Source organism: Anser brachyrhynchus (genome assembly GCF_964034855.1).
Source record: "Anser brachyrhynchus genome assembly, chromosome: 13".
NCBI lineage: Eukaryota > Metazoa > Chordata > Aves > Anseriformes > Anatidae > Anser > Anser brachyrhynchus.
Genome location: NC_137708.1, coordinates 14038849 through 14062513, shown reverse-complemented (window position 1 = coordinate 14062513; position 23665 = coordinate 14038849). Strand labels below are relative to the sequence as shown.

At 45.1% G+C, this 23665-nt stretch overlaps 1 protein-coding gene across 12 annotated transcripts in view; it reads right to left on the bottom strand.

Annotated features, from left to right (window-relative positions):
• PASD1 (PAS domain containing repressor 1) overlaps positions 1 to 23665 on the bottom strand; it is a 97241-nt gene that overhangs the window by 8472 nt on the left and 65104 nt on the right. For 11 of the 12 annotated variants that reach the window (XM_080553994.1, XM_080553991.1, XM_080553992.1 and 8 more), the window contains 11 exons: positions 16900 to 16991; positions 15608 to 15664; positions 14066 to 14220; positions 13243 to 13334; positions 11293 to 11382; positions 10626 to 10746; positions 9474 to 9587; positions 8393 to 8511; positions 7450 to 7532; positions 3681 to 3787; positions 1063 to 1210 (listed from right to left, as the gene is read on the bottom strand). In XM_080553994.1, coding sequence (XP_080410120.1) covers positions 1063 to 1210; positions 3681 to 3787; positions 7450 to 7532; positions 8393 to 8511; positions 9474 to 9587; positions 10626 to 10746; positions 11293 to 11382; positions 13243 to 13334; positions 14066 to 14220; positions 15608 to 15639 — 1061 coding nt within the window. In that variant the 5' untranslated portion in view covers positions 15640 to 15664; positions 16900 to 16991. Of the gene's footprint in view, positions 1 to 1062; positions 1211 to 3680; positions 3788 to 7449; positions 7533 to 8392; positions 8512 to 9473; positions 9588 to 10625; positions 10747 to 11292; positions 11383 to 13242; positions 13335 to 14065; positions 14221 to 15607; positions 15665 to 16899; positions 16992 to 23665 lie in introns of those variants that run through there. The other variant, XM_080553990.1, reaches the window with a different exon arrangement.

Here is a 23665-nt window from a genome sequence, read left to right as displayed (position 1 = left end):
ACTAAATTTTCCTGAAATCATGCTTTAAACCTAAAGTTCATTTAATGTGTGTGTTTCAATGATATATTCTAAGCCTTAGCTGTACAAGACAACTGTATTTCAAAATCTATTTGGGATTATCACTAGGCTTAAGAGGCACTGAGAGCAGAAGAAGAAACAAGTCCATGCACAATAAATTCAAAGCTTGAAGTGCAGCCCAATTGCCTGAAGGATGGCAGAAGCAACACAACTCAGAAGCAATCTCTCCATCTAACATTTGCTTAAAATAGCTCTTGACATGTAGTTTGTATCAGCACTCTAACCACTGACACCTGTTTATCAGTGTAAGGTGTCCTCAGTCTGTTTCTGAACACAGGAAAGATTCCCAGTTTACTTGTGCTTTTTCTTTGAGATGTTTGACAGGAGCACAAAAAAATTGCAAATTGATTCCTGGAAGTAAAGAAAGATGTGCCGAGCCATATGTTTAATCAAGTTAATAGATCAAACCAGTATGTCAGTATTTTTTTAAGCCCTCCACTAGATATATCCCCATATGATGACTGTTTTTGCAGTGGTGGTGGTAACACAGCAGCTCCAGTGCTTCCACCCGTGGCTGGCTCCAGCCCAGCTCCGCAGCCGAGCCCAGGCCAGCATCCCACTGGAGGGGATCCTGGGCCACGCTGTGGGCAAGGAACGCGGCCAGCAGGACAGCAGCTACCATGGTAGGTCATAGCTAGGTCATGAGTATTTAAAGAGTTTTGAAGCCCATAAAGCTGTCTGATTCCTTGTGATGCCTTGCGAGCTTCAATTCCTTGTGATGCCACATCATGTCATCACTGGGGACAGAAGAGGAACACAACACTGATAGATGTGGCCAGTGGTGGCTTCCAGACCAGTTGCCAAAGAGTGGTGAGAACACATTATGTTTTTCCCCATATTTCCTGTTGTACTGTATACAATTGCATACCATCTTAGTGTGCTAAGGTGCACAGCAAATATTTGGCTAACACAAAACAGGACCAGCAAACATAATGGATGTGTGCACAGAACAGGTAGTGTAAAGTGCTTGGAGCTTGCTCCTACCTAACTACCAGGTGAGTGCAAACGATGAACTCGGGCTTGGAATTCCACTGGTGGTAGGTGATGTAGTAGTGTGTCTGCAGCCAGATCCACTGCTGGCCTTTGGTCAGGAACCTGTAGTAACACGACTTGCCTTTTCCAAACTGCATCACTGGTAAACAAAAAGAAAGCACTTTATGGCAAACAAACTACAGAAAGTTCATGGTATAAAGGAGATTAGAAAAAAACCAAAACACTCAGTCCCATTCTCCCTTGCAGTTTGCTACCCCACTAAGAAGGCTCTTGTGGCTTTACAAGCATGATGGGCACAAAACCTTGTGCTGAGCTTTCATTTGGGTTCTTTCCTACTTATTTTCACAAGAGTGCACTTTACTATTCTAAGATTGTTCTTATAACTAGTAATTGGCATAACTATCTAACTGGTTTTATTCCTAGAACTAATTAATGGGCTTCTCTGAAAGTAATAAGCACAGACAACATCATGTAAGCAAGGCACTGGCCTTTCAGAAGCACATGAAAATGCATTTCAGAGACAGTGGGCCTGAAGTCAGGATCCTAAAAATGGCACAAAACGATAAGATAGCGGAGTTCAGCAGTTTAACTGAGAGTTTGCTTCTAAGAGCTGGCCTAAATACAATAGACCTAGTACACATCATCAGGTTATGTTCAGAAAAATCACAGATGCTGTAATAAAATGGGAACATAATGAGGGGAACTACATTAAATAACCACATTAATTGCTCCCAGACTGCTGTCAGTACAAAATGAAACATGCTCATTTAAACTACCTGTAATTAGTGCAAAGTGAAATACAAGCGTGGTTTAAGCAAACCCATTTCACTTCAGAACGGCAAGATGCCTGCCCGCAGAGGCCAACCTGACAGATGGGAGCTTGTCCAGCCATAGAAACCCAGGCACTTCTACAAACCTGCACATCTCTACTTTTTGAACTGTTAGGGCTACCTTCTTCAGCGATCCCATTAGCAGGGATGGGCTTCAGAAGAAGCCCTTAGAGGCCTTCCAGCTAGCAGGCTGTGCTGGGGATCGCTCAGCGCCTGGTCCTGTCACAGATGTCCTGAAGCAACTTCTGGAAGTCACCTCACCAGCATCTTACCTTGCCTATCTGCACAAGAAGATTTAAAGATCCTTGCCTGTGGGTGTGCTAGGCAGATATGCTTTTTTAATGTAAGAAGAGGGGATCAGTGGTGAGCAGAGATGTAAACCACTAAATAAATTCACTCTCAACATTAGCATCTACGTTGAACTGCAAGCGTGTATTACCAAAAAGACATCAGCTGGTTAAGTAGCTCACTTCTGCCTGAATGGCCCTTTTAACACACTAAAAAGTGCCACTGTTATAAGCAAATAAAGTATTTATTTAGTATTCCCATCTATGTGTTTGCTGCACCTGACCCAAGCCGTGTCAGCCAGGCAGCCTGTGCCCCTGCTGCCCACTGGGTCATTGTGCTTCACCTCGATTGTGCAGGGAAGCCAGCAGAAGGCAGAGTGCGGAAATTTGATACTCAGAGAAAGAATCATTTTCTCACTCTCTGCTAGGTCCTTTAGCATCTCACATATGTGTATGGGGCAGTGGTAGAAGTGGTGGTGGGGGTTTGCAACTCAGCGTTGGAGCAGTGCTGGGGGTCACAGAGCTCCTTGGTGTCCCTGCATCATGCTGCCAGCACTGCAGAGCAGTTTCAGCACCTCCCCTTCCCCACTTTCTGGGGTAGATTCGTTTCCTCGTGGCAAAACACTCTCCTTCCAAACAGAGATGGCAGACTGACAAACAGAGCACCTTTGCCCAACAGAAAACCTGTAAGCAGTATTTTCTGGAAAAATAGCTGATTACCAAGATGCATTTTACAGAGTGTGTAGTTAGATTTTATTTCTTGGCATTGCAAACCAGCTAGGGGACAGACTTTATTCTGGTTCAGTATCTTAGTCTGAAGTGTATGCAACAAAACATAAAAAATACAGTCTTTGGGAAAAAGCACCTCCATGGGACCTGGCTCCTTGTGGGCTCCCGCAGGTCACTTCTCTGTGTTCACACATCAGCCAGAGCTGGATGAATCTTCAAAATGATGCAACGCTGAGAAAAATCTGGGCTGAAAGCCCCCAGACTTCTTTCTGTGCCAGCAGATGTTCTGGTGAAAGGACAAGGCTCCTTGCCCTGCTACCAGCCCAGTGTGGCCCTGCAGCCACAGAGGGGCTGTGAGGCTCTGCTGCCCCGGGCAGGTGGGAGTTACATGTTCAGGTCCTGTTGGCCTACAGAAAGTCTCCAGGAACGGTGACAATCAGCAACATCCCAAGGGTCAGGGCTGCCCTCATAAATGGGGAACAGAGGGTAGGAAGTTCTGGATTCCCATCTATTAATCTAATTTCACTCATACAACATGAGCTCAAACCGTGTATCTGCCAGTTTGGAAAAGCTGCAGAAATAGTTGCTGATCTGACTGAATTCTGCAGGGACAGAGCCTCCCAGCCAGGCACAGCTAAGGCCATTTTTCTTTGATGGGAAGAGGGCATCCCCTCCCTCCCAGACTTTTGCGATGACAGTGGCAGGCTGCACAGGTGACACAAGAGATCACAGACAGGCACACGGTGACGGGAGAGGAACTTACAGTGTTCATGGCACCTAGCGAGAAGCTCCAGGTCATCTGCGTGGTAGTAGTCGTACCCTGACGTTCCCAGAACCTCAAAGGGTAAGTATCCTATGATGGGTGGAGCCCTAGGAGGGAAGCAGAGGGCAGGCAGTAAGCACCAACCTGACACTGCGACACCAGGGCCGACATGCTGTGATGGATGCCAGCGACCAAAACCATCTCATACATCCTTTTGGGAGTGGATTTTCACTGTGATGCATTGCCATATACAAGAGAAAAAAAGAAAAACAGAGAGAGGGAGAGGCAAAAACCGAGAAAATGAAAAGGTGTGTGTTTACTGGTTCATAGCCTATTCATTATGTGGGTGTAGAGAAGGCATGTGCGTACGCAAGTGACTCAATTCATTAAGCACGCTTGTGAGACATGGCTTGAGATACGCTACGGGTGTTCATGTGCATAATAACTCGGAGCTTGAGTAAAATTACCTGGTAGGTTGGCTATGTCATCTGGGTAGTGAACGTAGAGGGAAAAGTAAGTGGGAAGCTGCAATGTGTGTCAGGACCAGCTTGAGGAAAAGAGAAAGTAATTGTTCTCCTGGAAAAGCTTGGGGAATTGCAACCCGCAAAAATGTTTCTATGTGGGTAGTAACGAGAATAGGTACGGGGCTGATTCTGAGGCCTGTTATTTCTATGGCAGGTAGAGCAGAAATCGAGGAAGTATTTAGACGGGCACACTGAATAGACACCAGACTATTCTGCTGTCAATTCTAGATGTTTTATTTTCTAGGCAAAATCTGATATATATATATATTTAAGCAGGTGTACTAACAAGTCTGAGCTTGTACACAGCCTCCACTGGAACCTGCTAGGTTATAAGTATGAAACAGCACTGAAATGCAAGGTGAAAAACACTATTTTTACCTCTAGTCCCTATAGCAGCATGCTGAGGCACAGGTATGCACCCCCTTGCACTGCCTCAAGCACAACGGGTACTTGGTGAGGCAGGATTTGACCACGCTGAGCTCATTTGGCTTTTTGCTCCACCTGTGTTGGCTGCTGGATGTGCTGACAGCAGGAGGCTCGCCTGGCAAGTTCAGCACTTCCTCGGGAAATGTCAGCAGGACACCAAATGCTTCAGGCCTGGGGCCGCTGGGAGGTGGCACTGCCCACTGAACAAGTGACCCTCTGCAGGAAGGTGAATGCCACAAAGCGGCCAAGAAGGTGAGCAAAAAATTAAGTGTAAGTACATTTTGGTTTGGACAGAAATCTTCAGTCTTCTGGTATTAACATGGCAAGTTCTGCTGTTTTGGCTGAATGACCCAGTTCCACCTTCGTACCCTGGAGAGATGCTGTGGGCATAGATTATTCAACTACAGAGGGCCAGAAGAGGTCTGTAACCTCTCCCTTATCAGGTTTGTTCTTTTCTCACTGTGCAGGGAGGCTCTAAGTCCTGCCTGTGACCCCCCGAGGGCTCAGCAAGTCTGAGCAATCTGCTAGACCTTGCCCAGCACAAGGGAGGAACCAGGCCTCCACTCTCTGAGTGCAAATCTCTGGAAACAGAGCCCACTTAGCACACAGTGGTCTCTGCCACAATGCAGCCCTATTTATCCAAATGACTCCTCAGAGAGCACTGTGTTCCTTTTCCCCATGTGACACAGATTTCTGTTAAGGACGATAATACATGTATTTATTAAAGTGTCCTTCCTTGCCATCTCTTTGGCAGCTTGGCCAGTGTCTCTTGGCTCTTTAATGACATGCTTATCTTCAAGACAATGATGTCTTTCAGATGCACATCAGATAAACTTTTAAGCTGATCAGGAAAGTATTATGCTTCCATGACTTTCGCCAGATTTCCTTAAATGAGAAAGTAACAACAAAATGCTCCTAATCTGTCATTTGACAAGGAGCTGGCTTGCTTGTGGAGCAATTTAGAAGTGTTTTGTTAGCTTAACTTCCAGCCTTGAGGCCTGCAGCTGGCTCTTCAAATGGAAATGCAACATCTTCAGAGAGCCTTTGAGTGCAGGATTGGTAAGTGGGCAAAAACCTGACGGGTGGTGGGCCTTTCAGCTGTAAGACATGCTGGACTTGACCCTCCAGTCTTTTAATAAAAGAAGGGAAAATAAGGAGAATGCAGGACAGACATGGATTGTTATGAAAGTTCACAGGATTTCTTCCTTTACATATATGTATATGTAGAACAAGAATACAGATTTTCTTTATTTTTTTTTAAGGTTTATCCAGGTCTGTAGAGTGTTTGTTGTACTATTTATCAGAACTCCATATATACCATTGCTATGATATGGAAGGTTCCAAGCAATGGTGGGTACCTGCTGCCCCCACTGATGGCACACCTCTCAGCATCAAGCCGTGTGAGCTGATGTAACCAAGCAAGAAACAGGAAAATATCCCAAAACATTTCACAGTGTCCTAGAGATCCTGGGGACTGCACCGGAGATAGGTTTGAACCAGTGATTAGATGATACAACCCACATGATTCCCCTCTGGCTCTTGGGTCTGTGCTTACCGCTTAGAGCTGGTGCTGCCACAAACTGCCTCAGCATCTGCGTTAGCTTAATCCACTCCCAGTAACAATGGCTTCCTCGCCGGGGATATCAGTGGGACTGGAGTGGCTGCGAGTGCCCGGCACAGAGCTTCCTCTCTGAGTCATAACCCAGATTCATCAAAAGACTCTTTGATTTGCTTTAAAGGAGCTCCTGCGTGCCTTATTCGCAGCAGCTGCTGGGACGCAGCCCTTTGGAAAGCCAGCTCACTGCTGCAGACGGTGACATAAGGGGCCTAGGGCTCTTTTAGGAATCCTCGTTAAATCACCTGATTCTGAAGACGTGCCTCATTGGGCAGGCCAGTTAAAGTCTAACGAAGTCACTGCAGCGAGATCTCCACGACAGGAATAATAACAAGCCCACCATCCCAAACCACACAGCCTTTTAACCGTAGGGCTGCCGCGTGGCCAGTTCCCCTGTGCTTCAAGGTATGACACACAGAGCATCTTCCTTACTACAGAAATGCAAATTATTCATCAGTTACATTCTCGTTCTTGTCCTTGATTCAAATGTGCAGAGGATATTGAGCCCCCCTGCAAAAAATCTTCTTTCAGACAGCCTTTCTTACTAGCCATGTATTTCTGCCTTTGCGGAACTTGCAAAGGAAGGGATAATGGGAAGAGCTGGATTTCACAATGTGTTTACGTATACATGCCGAATGCAGAGAAGCAAAAGAGAGAACAAAACCCTCCAGCTTCTTCTGAAGAAAATGAATCCTCTGTTAATCAGCTTAATAAAGTGATTCCTTTTTCATTCCCCGAGCTCACCATGCTGCACTCAGTCAAAACCAAATCTGCAATTAAACCATCCAATCCATTGCGTTTTCTTTTAGTTTTATAAATTCCTTCATTTATCAAGGTGAAAATCAAAATTTGGTCAATACAGCAAAATATTTTTGAGATCCTGGAAGCTGTAGATGGTGAACAGAGAAGCTAAATCAATACAGGTAACAGGACCCACAGTGCTCAGCTTCAATGACTTCATGTCTTGGTGAAGTTCGACATTTTTCTAGACATTTAACCTTCACTTTATATGGCTTCTTACCTGCCTTAAGTAAGAAAGAGGGCAAAGCTTTTAAAGAGGCCTGATAAGTAAGTTCAGAATATTATCATCGGTGTAGTTTAATTTAATTAGAGCTATTTTGCTTGGGATGTCAGGCAATAGCAACACAAACATTTCTATTTTTAAACTACAAATTGTTTATACTTCAGTGACCAAATCTCTTACCTGTGGTCCAAGAATAAAAACTTCCATTCCAAACTATGCCTCGATGTAAATTCTTCACATGGCTCTTCAACATTGCAAAGCTCCTGCAAAACAGTTGGCACATTCAGACATTTAATTCTGCGAAATAACAAAAGGAGCTCTCCCTCAAGACCAAGAATGCATCATCTTGGTATAATAAACCCTAGCAAAACACAAGGCTTTTAAAGCACTCGACTTTTTTTCCTCTAAGGAATGCATAAACCTTGTTTTATAGATGCATAAACTGATGAAAAGTGGCTGAATAATTTACCCTGGGCTGAGTTTCAGAGCTAGGATAAATAGTCCAAGGGCCTCATCTTGCAGTCTGCAGGCAACATTCCCCAACTTCCTGTAAATACTGCTAACCGAAGATGGATGACGGAGCAGGTTCCAGCCTCAAGCTGGGCTGGCTGATGCTCTCTCCAGCAAGAAGCACCCGCTGTCCTTATCCCTGCCATTGCGGCACCGTGCCACACTTAAAGACTGGCAGAAAGAGTCCATGAACTGCGGTGCTCGGGGTCTCCAAGTGTGGTTGGCCTCCTTACACCAAGGAGCAGTGGGGTATATTTCTTCAGTGCCTCCAACTTTCCAAGCAGTTAGCTGGGCACCTTTTATTGGCACCCCCTGAGCTCGCTGCTCTGAAACACCCCATCACACAACTACCTCTTCTCAAACGCAACTCCCATTTTACATTTTCTCCTTCCAAAATATATGCCATCTCACCCTCCCAAGCACAGCAGTGCCCTCCCTCACTTACAAGCCCTGAGCACAAGGCAGTTTGCACTGCTGCATGTACTGTGAGAGGCTGCTGTGACATGGCTGCTCGTGCGAGGGCACCGAGCACAGCTCGTGGTACAGCAGCAGCTCCAGCTGAGCATGGGTTGGCTCTGGTACAAAAGGGAAAAGGCAGTGGGAGAGCTCTCACCTTTAAGAACTGTGGTGTGACGAGACGAACAGTCGCTACGAGGCATATCTGCTCCTCTGTGGCTGACCTGAAAGCTCGTGCAATAGCTGACTCAAAGCCATTACAGGAGGGTGTAGGCACTAGACACAACCAGACAATTTATTTAAGACGAAGAGGAAGGAGACCTTTCTTTTCATGTTAGGACAGGCACGACGACTGATGAAACCCAAGCAACAAATTCCTCCGACCCACACCGCGATGCCACACTGATAGACACTGATGTTATTTAAAGCACGATCCTTTAGGCTCCGAGTTACAGAGCTGCAGCCACCCACCCCTGGCTTGCAGGGAAGCCTCGTAAGACAGCTCTGATTGCTCCCAGCACGCAGCTACAGCCTCCTTGCTAGCATGTCCTTAGGGAGGATGGAAAACTGATGCAAAGTCACTGAACTTCAGCTGACTTTGAAAAGTAGAGGGATTTGCATGATCTTTTTTTCCCAGTGTATGTTTTACAAGCGTCACTTTAAAAATCACAAATTGAAGATCAAGAGGATTACAGAAAGAACTCTTGGTACCTTTATTCTGCCCTGAATCTTTTTTCTCAACACAAAGGAAGTCACAACTGGATGTTAGAAGATGTGGTGAACAAAAGGCTGAAGTATTTTCCCAAGGAAATTGTTCACATCAAATCCAGAAGTTTCTCCCTTTTTATGTTATTTCCAGGAAATAGCACCTTTCTGCAGCCCAACACTTGCAAGATCCAGGATTTTACAAGTTTCTCAAACCATTTCATCTTTAAAAAGTGTCACTCAATTGCCACAAGTGAAACAGAATAGCATATTTTGCTCGTTAATTGAATACGTAGGCTGCTTCACAATCAAGTCATGGAGGGAGTCAAATGGAGGGAAGATCAGTCTGGTGTCACTCCTCTGACCAACAGACTCCCCAAAGCTTTTATGTGAAAAAAAATCTTGCTAACATATCCACAGCACACTCCACCCCTGCTGATTACAGCATTTTCAGCTGAAACAAGGCTACGGAAAAACAGACAATTTAAGGGAGAGAGGCTGAGAGGTAACAGCAGGCTGTAGAGGTAACTCACCATGAGTAAAATATTTAAAATCCACTACAAATTTCACATATTCATACGTCAGGGGTTCATTTGGATCTAAGCTGCCTCTTGCTAAATGGCAGCAAAACTCTATTTGCTTTTCCACTGAAAAGAGAGAAAGAGAGGGAGACATACACATTATTGGCAGCCTGCATGGTAGCACATAGATTCAACATATTCAGTCTGTCCAGGTTTTATATCCACCCTGTTGCTTTGGCATCTCAGTGCCCTTTGCTGAGATGCTCCCGATCCCTGTAAGTAAACCCATAACTAGCAGGAGCAATGATCAGCTGGTTCTGCTTTAGGATGCCTATGACCACCCCTTCTCCCACAGCTTTACAGTTGCCCTGCTTCAACAGGGCTGAAGCCCTGGCGAGCTCAAAGTCGGTGTTTTCCCCTGCCTTCATCGCGTGCAGGATTTCACGTGAAACACTCTGCTTTGGCACCGCTCCGCGGGATGCAGAGCAAAGGGCGCTGGAGTCACCCTAAGTCTTCCTGCTAGCTGTGGAGGGCACCATGCCAAGCTCTTGCTCAGTTTTCTGCCCCAGGTCTGAACTCCATGGGTCAGACCACGGGCTCTTCAGCTTCAGGGAAACCAGCACAAGGGGTGCTCAGGTCCTGTGCATGCTTATGGGGCTGCAGGGAGGGAGGTGAGCTCTGGTGGCCACGGTGAACCCACCAGGGAACGGAGGGGCTGCTAGAAGGAGGGGGTTGCAGCACGTGGCTGTAAGGAAGACACGGCCACCAGTTCTAGTGTGGGGACACAGTCTGGGGAGAATGGCAGAGGAAGGAAACTTTTGGGATTTCCCAAAACCCTTTGGGATTTCTCCTACCCAAGCTCTTCCCCCAAACCCCTCACCCCTTTCACAGGCTCAGTCCCACCCTGAGAAAAGTATCTAAGGAGGGCAACTCCACCCTGTCCTGTGACCCAAAGCAAACAGTAAAATACAGCCTGTCCAAATCAAGTACTGGGAGCAAGTAGGAACACTGGATGGGCTGCATCCAAACCCAGAAATATGAACAGAGGCCAAAAGCAGCAGCAGGCAGGAGAATTAAATAGCTGGAGGGCCTGGTGCAGGCTGCCCCTGGGAGCTGCTTGCCTTTGGCAAATTTCCTTGATCGACAGACAAGCAAAGAGCTTACCGTTGAGAAAATCAGCTGCAACAGGATCTGTCATGAGCACGTGTGGAGAAAGGAGCTTGTACACCTCGCTCTGTTCCCGCTCAGGCAGAAAGTTTAATATATTTTGGTCCACCAAATCTGACTGATGCAAAAGAATGCTTTGTCATGTTCCACAGCACAGCCTGACACAACCACACGCGTTTTCATCCTACAGTGGAGCACAGATGCTGCCTGGCTAGCACAGATGCTTAACACAAGGAAGCTGAGTTGATCTGCAGGTGGATCTCTGTTTCTTTGCACACTAGGACATTCAGCCAGGTTAGGACATTCAGGTTCCAATTTGCCCTCACATAGCATGGCTCTCACTTTGCACCAGATAAAAACAAAAACTGGTTTCGAGGGGCCAGCAGAAGCTTCTGTATCAAAAACGACCTGATGTCTAGAAATTCTCATGGAAAACTAACATTTTTGCTACTAAAGACCATGGGCTCGAAGTCGAAAAACCCAATGGCATTAGGAGAGCATGTATTTAGTCCTGAAATCCCCTTTAAATCATCTGAGAAGAGCTTCATCACATACAGATTTCACAAACATTTGGCTGGACAAACCCAAGCCCCATCTCTGCAGTGACGGGGCTGTGCTAAGGCAGGGGAGCAATTCTGCAAGGCATTGTGGTGTCAGAACTTACCGGTAAGTGTCCGAGCAGAGAGGAGACACTGTCGGATACATAAATAATAATCCCATCAGTGGTAAGTGCGATGAGAAAGCCATCTAATGCCTAATGACAAAAGGCAGACCAAAGGAAAAAGAAAAGAATTATGCATGGGAACAACGTAAACTACAATACAATAGGCTAGTTTACTCAGTGGTGATGACTGTAACAGTCTAAAACCAACATGAATCAATTATGGCAATGACGGTTTAATGTAGAAAAATAAAAATAACACATGGTGTCTAATTCAGCATTCTTCTTACACTCTTATTTGCTCATTAATATTAAATTGACTTGTATTTTGCACTCAGTGAGTACTTATTTAATGTGAAGCAAGACGGTGGTGGTTAAATTTTCTACACCCACACAATCTTAGTGACTTCAGTCACTTCATTATGTGTTCTGAATTACACAACAGTTAACCAGTTCCGTGTGTAAGGAAATGTTAGATATCATCATGGCAAACCCAGCATTATGGATGAATGGATGGATGGATGGATGGATGGATGGATAAACAGAGACAGGCGAATAAAATAATACATTTTTTTAAAATCATTTTATGGCTCATGAGGACAAGATCTGAAGCGTTATTTATCTTGCTTAAAGCACTCATTTGCTAGGCAACTGACACAACAATTTGAAAGTTTGTTTTCCCTTTCTTTTCAAAGTTTGTGTTCCCTTTCCTTTTCACAATGGTTCCTGGCCCGGAGTCTATGTTCTCTGTGCCTTCTAAATCACTGCACGTGCTTTCTTCTTTGAGAGCTCTCTCCCTGTTCTTCACAACATCTTCTTGTACCATTGATTCAGTCTGTTCCTATTCTTCTGTAACACTTAGAAGATCTAGGAGGTCTGACGCCTGGCCAGCACCGTGTACAAAGCCAGCTCTTCTAACGACATCATTAGGCTGCTCCGCAGCTCAGCTTGCAGGCAGCTAAAGATGCTGCGCAGAGGGAGCATCCAGCATCTTTCCCCACAGCCAGCTATTCCCTACCTCACTGTCTGAGTCCCTGCCTTTGCTAATAATAAGCCCTCTCTGGGTAAAACCACTGATTTTAAGTAAACTGCTCAATGGTCAAACATAGTCCAGCAAACCAACAGCTATTGAAGGGCTCTCCCCGGCCACTTGTAAGGGAGAAATTTGTTTTGATTCAGCTGGAACAAACTAGCTTGTTTGGTAAGAAAAATTCCCAGAAAGAATGAACAGACTTTTCCAGGGAGGTGAGTCATGACATCCTGATGAAAAGGAGTAACTAAGACACTGCAGCACCTCCCAGCTCAGCCCAGCATACACCCTAGTTTTGGTGGGGCAAAGAGCAGCGGCTGCCTACGCAGGGTAGGAGATGTCCTTGCCGGAGGAGAAAGCAGTACAGAACCCAAGCAGCATCCTTAAGAAAGGAAAAATGTAGGCTTGTGGGGTGTTTCTAGATCAGCTCATCGTTTTATAGGTGACAGGATCAGGGCTGATCTGAGCACACATAAAAGCAACCAAAGTAAAAGACGTGGCAGTACAGCACAGGTACAGCCCTGCACAGCTAGTGGCAGCAAAGGCAGCAAAGCCTTGCTAATGGGATGTGGGAGGATGGGAGCTGCTCTGCTTTGCTCAGGTCCTTTCCAGTTTTTGCTCTAGCAGCTGGTCTGAGAAGGGCAGTTCTGTTTCTCCTCTCTCACCTGGCCAAATCTGGGCCAAATTGGGCTTCATGCCTAAATTAAAAGCTGTTTACCTTTAAGGGGAAGCAGTCATATTCCTAATTCTGTGTCTGCAAAGCATTTAGCACAACACTGGTCTCTGTCAGGTTTGGATTATATGTGCCAGCAAATCAGAAATCATTAACACTGGGACCCACAGGTGAAAGGAACTGTATGTCTGAACTACTCCACTGAACCGATTACTTTTCACTAATCTATGCAGCTTTAATTTCTTCTTACCTCTAACATCAACTGGGTGAACTCCTCGTTGCTAAGAAATGAAGGCTTCCAGTCTTGTCTAATCTCACAGGCTTCTGTCTGTGCTGTGATTTCTTACAGAGAAAACATCAAAAAAGCAACATGACTCACATTCATTGGGACTTTTTTTCATTTTCAAGTAACACGATTTCTTTTAAGAGGCTTTCAGAGGAATCATCCTCAGATCATTCTCCATACAAAGCCTTATTATATGCAACACTCAATTTCCACGCCATCATGATAGAAATGCATTAGAAATCAAGAGAAAAAAAAAAGAGGAGACATTTTGGGTAGTTAGAAGGAAACCTTCAAAACTGAAGAAAACAATTTCTTCCAAAATGTTCTTTCCAATGCTCTGGGCTAGCCTCAGAGCACCACTGACAGCAGACTGGGGCTGGCTCTGCAGCCACTGCAGTAAGGCAGGAGCTTGTAGGCAGCCTGAGGGGCTGCACCCATCCAGATCCTAGCCCAGCAGACCTGGGAAGAGGGGGCAGAAATCCTCTTCCCCAGGCTTTTGTGGCGTATGCTGTTCCTCAGGTCCTCCTTCCTGCTCTGCTTGAGAGCACACAAAGCATGCCAAGGTATGTGGAGGTCGGTGAGGCAAATGCAGCGATGTCACTGCATTCAAGCCTAGCCCATCTGTTGAGGCCAACTGCTGTGCCTTAATCTGACTCTCACTTAAATTCATGTCCAATACGGGGTTTTTAGATGCTTGGGAAAAATAGTTTTCATCTTCTGAGCAGCAACTGGCTGCTGGTCAGCTGCAGAGCCAGTGCCTCCAAGGGTAAAGGGGCACCCTCAGTACCTTTCTGTTTCTGTAAGAAGTCGATGGTCCTCTGCAGTATGGTGGACTTGTCCATCTTGAGAGGGTGGCCGTGGCCCTGCAGCATTGTGCAAAGCTCTTTAATGAGGACATTAAACTGGTCTCTCCTCTTCTTTTCAGATTTGTTGCGTGATGCCCTGGATGACAGAAACATGAATGGCACTAAGTAAAACGAAGGGTCTGCAGCTCAACCCAAGGAGGGGCAAGTGGCCCTATCCCAGCAAAACACTTTAAATACAAGAATCTGAACTCTGCTGGGACTGCTCATTTCTTTAAAATTAGGCTTGGGAGTAAGTGTTGGTGCTTTAAGCCCTGCAGCAGGACTGAACTCACTGTCAGCAAGGAATGCCTGCAGGTAACAAATCGGATTTATATGCATTTGAGCAAGACTGCATCCTTACGCACATTTCAGCAGCAGTTCTCATTGTTTCAAAACCAGTGATGGCTTCACAAAGGTGCTATGGATAAAATTTCTCCAGTACAATACTCAAGGCATCACACACTGACTTTTTGCCCAGTTCTGTTTTGCAGCTACTATGCACGCATATAAAGGTCAAAATGAGAAGGATGCCTCGTTCTTGAATTTGTACCTGCAGACATAGCTCATTCCCAGAGAACGCTGCGCAGAGGTAATTTGATTGCAGAACAAAGTCAAGCACACGCTCTCATATCTGGGTTTGAAAATCTGGAGTGGCAGCAGCATGATATATGAAACTGGGTACGTTAAGAGTCTGGCTGCGGAAACCACAGACTCGTTTCCAGCTCGCATTAATACAATTAAAGAATGGTTTATTAGGGTTTTCCCCTCCATTAAAAACAATAAAGGAGAAAGCAAATCCATTCAGTTTCTTCCAAAATGTTCTTTCCAATGCTCCTATCTGAGATAACCCTATTTTCATACAACCTCTTCCAGTAGTAATTAATTTTCTTTACAAGTGTATTCATGATGATACATCAGCCCTGTAATCCAGCCCGAGTGTGGTATGCAGAAAGGATTTCCATTCACTTTCAGGTTGGCATTTGGAGGTTCTCATATCCAGCATTTCCTTTCCCAGCCCTCTCTGTTTTGGCACTAATGTACAATGAGTAATTACAGCTGAACAAAGCTCCTCTGAAGGAAGACCAGCTCCTTCCTACCTGTGCTAAGGCAGGACTGCCCTCTAAGTCTCATGGGGAACCCAGGTGGGCAGCACTGCGTGAGGTCAATAAAATCACAGACTGGGGTACTGCATCAGCATGATAAATAGCCAAGGGATAACATGAGATTCTGAGGGTAAAGGAATGTAATCTAAGGAGCACCGAGCTGATTAACCCATTGTAGGGGTGGTCAAATACACCATGAGGAGCTTGAAAATGGTGACAAAATTGCATTTTATGTGGTCTGCTGTACACAGCCTGAAAACTGTAGGATTTTGCCTCCGACATCAGTGTCCCGACTACTTTTACAACCATCAGACAACACAGCATTTACAATTCTCCCCTGGAAGAGCTTGCAAGCTCAGCTCTCCGTGCATCCCTTCATACCTCTTTGCCCTGTCCTTCTCATCTTCATCCATCAGTTCGTTTACACGACACAGGGCTCTGGAAGGAAAGGACAGAAGTACTTACTGAGTCATATTGCCTGATCTCGTTGAGGCTGTCAGAACATGGAGCTTACTGGTTTGCACCCTACGACCTCCTGGATGTTTCTATCATCCCTGACCCAGCCTCCACTCGATTACATAGTTTCTTGCTTGTTCTGTCACCTACTGAGGCTTGAGAGGTGAAACCTTTGCCATATGCCCAAACATACATCTACAATAACTGTAATTGTACCGGAAAAGAGTCAGCAGCCCCCAGCCTGCCTCTGCAGTCCCCTCTGTGAAAACAGCCCCAGCCACAATCAAGCCCAGCCAGCACCTGATGCAGCCAGGGGAACACCAGGGATGGGGAACCCTACCAAAGCACTGATTTCTGCACAGGAACCAGCGTCTCCTCTGCAAACATGAGAGCTGATCTCAGTTCGAAGTCTGTGCCAGGCAGCACAGTACCTGGTCCTGCTTTGGGGAGTCAGCTAGGCTGCTGGAATTCACTGCAATGCTTAAAGAGCATCTGAGATTTCTGTCCCAGCGCAAGGGCACAGGAGGAAGGTATGCTGATCCCCCACAGGATTAGTATTAGGCAACAGCAGGGTACGGTCAGGAGATTCGAGGAACGATATGAGACAGGCTCACCTGAAATGCCCTGCAGCCAACGACCGATGCTTGCACTGGTGGACTCCCACCACATCATCCCACCTGCATCCTACTGCGGGGATTCATAGCCAAGGCTGCAAGTCAAAACTGTTCCTCCACTGGCATTAACCAGCGAAAGGAAGGGAACGTGACCTGGCTTCCCTGGGGTCTGTCTGTCAGCAGTCATTGTGGGCTGCTGTCTTTATTGTACACTAACTGCTTCTGCAGCACAGGTGAGGAGAACAGTTGGCCACAATTCCCTGTAAGGACACGGTACTCTCAAGCCCCATGCAATGATATAAAATCCATCACGATGAGGGTGACCTCTTCACTGGTGATTTGTTCTCAGGTCGGTAACTCCAAATGAAATAAAACCACCCACAGCTGAGAGGATGTCAAAGATGCTGCTCACAGAAAAAGCAACAAAAATTCCCCCTCCCTCCCCTGCTCTGGAGCAAGGATTCCTCTCCCTGCAGGGGACTTGGGCAGCGTACGATTTGTATGATTTCTGTATGATTTCTCCAGTCCCAAAATGTGGATGTACTCCACAGGGAGGGGGTGGTTCTCCCTGCCTGAGTCCCTGGAAGCCCAATTAGCCGTTACCTGTTCTATCGCTCAGATTCATCAGTCCAGACTGACGGAGTGGGATCAGTACTTCTTATCACCATGTAAATAGAGACGGAGAAAAATTAATCCTGGAAGGAAATGCAAAACCCAGTTAAAACACAGTTGCAAACGAGACTTAGCCTCGGGAGCAGCAATTGCTTCAAGCCGAAGAGGTCAGGGGTCACCAGCTAGAAAAGTGGTCGGGTGTAACCGGGGAGCAGCCAGGGACACTGGGACACGTCTGGGACTCCTGGATCTGTGTGCACCACCTGCTGCCACAGAAGCAGGCCCAGCTGACCTCTCATGGCCAGAAAAGCACAGGGCCTGGTAGTGTGGAAGAACGGCCCGACTAGCGTGGGGCCACTGAGGATTGATCGGAGTCCTTCCAACACCTGACGGTACAGCTGGCATGTGTGCAATGAGAACCTGCGAGTACACCTGCCATTCACCAACGCTGATCTATCTGGTGCTTGTGGCCAACACAGAGCCCATCCGGTGGTACAGGGAGAGTGCTCTGCAGGGCAGGCGAAATGGGACAACAGGCCGAATTCTTGCTCACTGCACCCATGTGAGATTATGTCAGTCCACCTGCTTGAAAAACCTGGATCGGATAAACTGTAATGCCGTGGTTATAAACTGCAACACTGAAGTTACCTGGAAGAGGACTGAAGCTCCTGACACAACAGAAGTACCAGAGTAACACGTAAACATGCAGCTATATAAAAGGCTTCATGTGTTTCAGCCCTAAGCACTTCAGTAAAAAGTGCAGCTGGGATTAAGTCGGCAATTTCAGCTCAGAACACGAACTTCCAGGGAAAACCTTACGCAAGGACTGGTGTCCCTGCTGCAAACACCACCTACGTAACAGGTTTAGGTACGGGGGACCTGCTAGGCTGCTGCTCTCACAGCAGTCATACGCTGGTCAAATTACAAGCTTTTATCCTAGTTCAAAAGGAGTGTGTGATCTTGTTTGTTATCCTAGTGACCTACATTGGAACTGAAGTTCTTATCTTAGTCACTGCTTCTCACCGGCAGTGCTGCTTCTTTTCAAAAATTACGTCGTCGTTTCTCCTTCAGAAGGATGGCCCACACCCAAGTTTTGCTTAACTCAACAATTTCTGAGACACGGAGATATAAAGAATATTCTTTTTAAAGCAGTGGGTTAGATTCCAAAAAAGTACTTGGAACCACACAAACAAATCTATTAAAACTTTTCGGAAAACATTTTTCACATACAGCCCTAAGTATGTAAAAATTCAGCCAAATAAAAGGATTATTCATGAGTTTTGAGTGCAAAGCTTTGCACAGAAACCTTCCCATTGCCTTGCCCATCACCTGTCTAACCACCGGAGGCTTTTTACTGGACATTAACAACGTCCAGTCATTGCTCACCAAGCCTAAATTAGGAAAGGCAGTCCCAATTCCCCCGTCTCCAGCAGTAGCTGTGGCATCCTGCCACAGCACGGCTGCTGTGAGCTGCTGGGGTGACGAGGCTTCCCGGGCCTGTCCTGGGGACACCCCGGTGAACGCGAGCGATGCCCGCGGTCAGCACCAGACTTGGAGGCTCAGACAGAATAAAAGGCCATAAAAGAAGTCACAGGCCCGATCCCACGGAGAAGCTTTTTGCATGATGCAGCAGGATGGTGAGCTATAAAAAGTCTTAGCAGAAGACACCTAAGGACAGAATATTCTTAACCGGATTAAGCACTTCAGGACTACATTTAGCTAAGTGCTTTTTGTCTTGTTATAAGCCAGGGCTAAATATAGTAACCAGAATACTTAAGAATAGTTTCATAAGGGTTGTATACACTCCTCGGCAAGACAAGGCACTTAACACTATTGACAGAAGTATGTCTGCATGTTAAGAGTATTTTAAACAGCTCCAGATAGAATCTCTTTGACCTTAACTGTATTAACCAGAGGGATCAAAATTTATTTATTGCCTCCTGAAAATCCTCTCCTGCAATACACGGAGAGAAGAACTCCAGAACTCTGCGGGCAGGTGAGGAGAGAGGACACCTGTGAATGCTGCCAGCATCTTTTTCCACCCCACCTCCAACTGGTGATGGTCAGTGTTCCCACCACGAAATGCACATCCATCATTGCTTAATGCCCTCTGTAGCAAGAAAAGATTTGTTCTTCCCTTGCACGAGGCATCTCAAACAACACTAAAAGCACTTTAAAGGCAAGTTACATTTTAGACTTTTCAAACATCACTGTATTAAAGTTGTTTCTAGGGTTACAGAAAGGGCAATGGAGTCTGACAGCCTTAACAAGACAATGGACTTCTCAGATACACATCTAAAAGTTAAACTGCTGTTTCATCCTTTCCGCAATATTCTGGCACAATTTTTACTGAAGAGGGAATGGGAGAGGGATTTTTTTTTAACTCTTTGTTTTGCCGAACTGTTTGACTTCAGGAGCTATCCTGAAGTTGAACTTGCAATATTGAACTGCAATATTTTGACTAAAGATAATGTTTATGTATTGGATTGCTGTAAAACATCAAAACATTCATGTTACTTGGAGGGTAACTCTTAATGGCGTAACATATTAGAAAGAATTATCCCCTGAAACCAACAGTTCCTATGACTGCTTCAATATAGTGTTAATTTTAATTATTTGGCTATGTCACTGATGACAAGGTAAAGCTCACTCTGTGAGTCTACTGCTCTAATTTCTTTGCGATCAGCAGCAAATAAAGTTTTCATCAGTCACCTAAAAACAGCCCTGAACCCAGCTAATTTGATTGCTTTTTCCAACTATTTCAAGTCATCTACTTAAAAATATTCCCTACACACAAAAACTTTGTATTTAATTTTTTGTAGCATTTTGCACTTGCGTAATGCATGGCAGTTTGGGAGTCTTCAAATCTATACTGTAGGAAATACTTTAATTATGGAAATGCACCACGCTAATAATTTCCACAGATTTTACATGCAATGAATTCAGCAGAGAGCCCTCAATTACAAGATGCAGCACAACGTAGCCGTAAATAAGAGAGTTAACGCGTTCTCCAGCAGTACGATTTATATGTCAGTATGGCAATGTTTCATACTTCCAGAGGCAACAGGAGGGCATGACTGCGCTTGACAGCTAAACAGCAGATTTAATTTTTAAAAGGCAGAATTTAACCTTTTCAGTGAAGTGCTACTGATTCAATTATAAGATGCTAATGTAAATGACATTTGGAAAAACCAAACAGTGCCTCTGAACCTTTCCGGCTGTTTTACACGCTGTAAGGATTCTCCCAATCCCTGGATCTCCACCGCTTACTTCTATTTCCCACCCCTGCCTGTATTTTCGTGCAGCATCTCTGCAGCAGCTGGAACAGGGTAATAATGGTGGTGAATTGATGAGAGTATCCAAAATTCTGTGTCCTCCTCTTGTTCATCTGTCAGAAGCGGACCTTTTCTGGCACTGCTGTAAGAGGAGCATCTCAATGCGCTCGCTTAGCTGCAGCATCCCCCTCCTGGTTTATTGAGCTCTAAATTTAGCTTGTTACCTGTGACAGATTTATGACTACATTCATTACAGCAGTAACAGCTTCAGAGAAGCTAAGAGGTGCCCAAAGAAAATGGATTATACAAAACAATTATGCCATAAAAGAGGCTGTATCAGAACACTGTGATTCAGCACCAAAATGAAATGAAAGATAAAGGGAGGAACAATGCTGCTGTGGGTTTTCTTTTTTTTTGGTTGTGTGTCTTTATTTATTTATTTTTAACTAGGGTATGCTGTTTTCTAACAAAAGGAAAGGGGAGAAAGATTAAAAAACACTAACAGACACTTGAAAAGAAAAGATGATTACTGGAACATCTTGTTCTCTAGGATTTTTGTCAGATTCTGGAGAAAATAGCTGGCCAACTTTGTTCTGTTCCAGCAATTTACTAAGCCTTGCAGGCTAAAGATGCAACATTGGAGGAGATTATTTTAAATGTCTCTAGGGCTTCTGTAACAAGAAGGGCATGTATTTAATTAACTCTATCAATTTGTCTAATAGCCTCTTAAAATTCTCAAAAGATGGCAAAAGGCAGGACTGCTGATTCACAACCCTACCAGTACAAAAACACAACTCCACTGGCACACGCAGGGGAGGAGAAAAATGAGCATGCAAATAATACTCCCGCAGTCTTGGACAAATACCTGTGTTTATTTGTAGCCAGTTACCACAGGAACTACCCTTCCAGTAAATGTGTGGTACTATGAAATGATGAAGATGTATCTAACCCATAAATAAATTTTTAACACACCTGGCTCATTCAGACACGGTATTTCTGGACCTGGATGCTCAGTCTAATATTTAGAGCCAAATAATCCCCCAACAATAACATACAGTTTTCTCTCGCGTGGCATAGCAGCAAAGGCAGTTGTTCACAAAAAATCCTTTAGCAGAAATCGAGACGTGTGTTCGCATGTGACTATTTCCAGGAAAAGCACATAGAGACAAAGAGAAGGCAGCAATATTGAAATCTCACAACCAGGAGCCTTTTGAACAGAATGTTCTCCAAGATTTCCAGAAAATAGGAATTTTCTTAAAGCTCTGGTTCTGCTTATGGCTGATCCCAACAGGGCAATGCATGAGGTGCATAGACATACACATACAAACACGCATTTTAGTTCAGAATGATTTACAAAAAAACCTGAAAGCAATCTCTACCAAGGAAAGGTGACACTCAGGATGACTGCAGCACTGCTCGTCTCCTCTCTACGTTAAGCAACCATTCCTGCTGGTGAATGTGGAAAGAAGGCAAGCAGGGCTCCCTGTCTCGTGCCTCAGGGCACCTTCTATCATATCCACTTCTCTGGCAAGTCACAAAAGATGGCATTTGTGTGTGTGGGAAGTTAACCCAACAAATTTCAGCATTGAAAAAAGCAGCTCGACAAGCTAAAAAGCAAACAAGTGAACAAAACAAATAATTTGATTCTGCAGCTTAAACAAGATGGACAACAAGTTTTGGTTGTGCTACCCTGAAATCCTGCTTGCATTTCCTTTTCTGTTCTACTTACTATGGGTGAAACTCATCCCAAACTAAGTCTACGTGCCATTGAACTACCTACTTTTAGGCCCTGTGTGCAGAATAAATGTAATCACTACACAATAAAGAAAATCAGCCATCTAGTCAAGCTAAACAATCAACCACCAGTTTGTTCAAGGAGGCAATAATAGCATCCATGTCCTTAGCTGTTCTCTTTTTCTGCTCAAACAATATATATATATATATTTATTTTTGGTTTCTTCTTTCTCAGGCTTGTATATCAAATGCATTTCAGATGCTGAAGGACGGTACAGATGAATTGATTTGTGCTTTGTTTTCTTGTGCTGGAGGTTGAACTCATAATGCAAACCTAAAAGTGAGGCCCGAGGGCTGTTTGCCTTGCACAGTAAAAGGAGGAGCCTTCAAATGCATCAGCAGTGGGTCATTGGTGGTTCCAGGGCCATACTTCCCAACTGCTCCGCTCTGGTAAAGAGATAAGCGGGTTGCATGACTTGGCTAAAAGTCCTTCTCCTCACAGGCTGCAGGATGAGCAGAGATGAAAGCAAGAACTGATTGCCATCTCCCTGACGAGCACATCCCAGGGTCCCCAGGTAGCTGCCTGCAGAACAAACAAGGTGGTGCCAGACCTCTCTATTTGGACCTCATTTAATGAAAGAGGCCCAATACTATCAGTGCTTCTCCACTACGTGACCAGATATTTAGTACGGTCCGTGCCTTTCTGGCATGCACAGATTGACTGTATATGACACAAATCAGAGCATCCTGAAGGCACATGGCATGTTACTCCTGCATTGCCCTGTCTTGGCACAATGCTACATCCCCAACAAGAGAGGGAAACTCAGCCGGTGCCCTGCTGCTGCTGGGCAATGCACCACGAGGCAGCTGGATGATGTACAGACACCCTGCAGGTAGCCAGCTATCCTTGACTCTGTCATTCCTCTGCTTCCTTACATCTGCTGGGCCCTCTGTACCAGGGAGCCCTTCAGCTGCTGTAGTGGGAGGTCTTGGGAGTCTGGATCTTGTTCGCTTTCCTTTGCTTTCTATGAACAATGTCAACTTTTCCAATGCTTCGCAAGCAGCTTGCTGCCTTCTCCTCGACTGCTTCTACATCAGGAAGTCTCGACAGACTCTATAAACACGCTTATCCCTGTTGTACAAGTGAGGAAACAGGGGCACACACTTCACTTCTGTCTTTTTTTTGAGTGTCCCAGTTTTGGGAAGCTGGATTTGAAACGGTAAGTGCAGCTACAGCCTAATTTTCAGTAACGCTGAAACACAGCACAAGCACCTACAAACAATGCACATTTTGGAAAAGTTTGACCTAAATCGTTGGCCCAAGGTCAGGCAGCAGAGTTAAGAAGTGAATCCAGATGTCCTGACGATTAGCCCCGTCTACTGGCATTCAGTCAAGTCTTCCCTCCTAAAATAAGCTTCCTGAAGCATCAGACTAGAGTCTTAGAACTCACTTTAATATGTAGCACTGATAAGAACTGATTTTCAAGTGAAGGAGGGAGAAAAAAACAACAGTTCATTATTTTTTCCTCAAGTGGCCACTGAGTGACTAGTGGAAGGACAGCTCAGGATTCATCTGATCCCAAATTTCTACTGATAAATCAAAAAAAGTAAGATTCTTCTCCCTTTTTAAAACAACTTGAAAAAAAAAAAAAACCAACCACATTTTGCCTCCGTAATCCTAGACCTGAGTAATTTAATCTGCTCTCTGTTGCAATCTGTTTCTCATGTGTATCACCAGCCTGGAATTT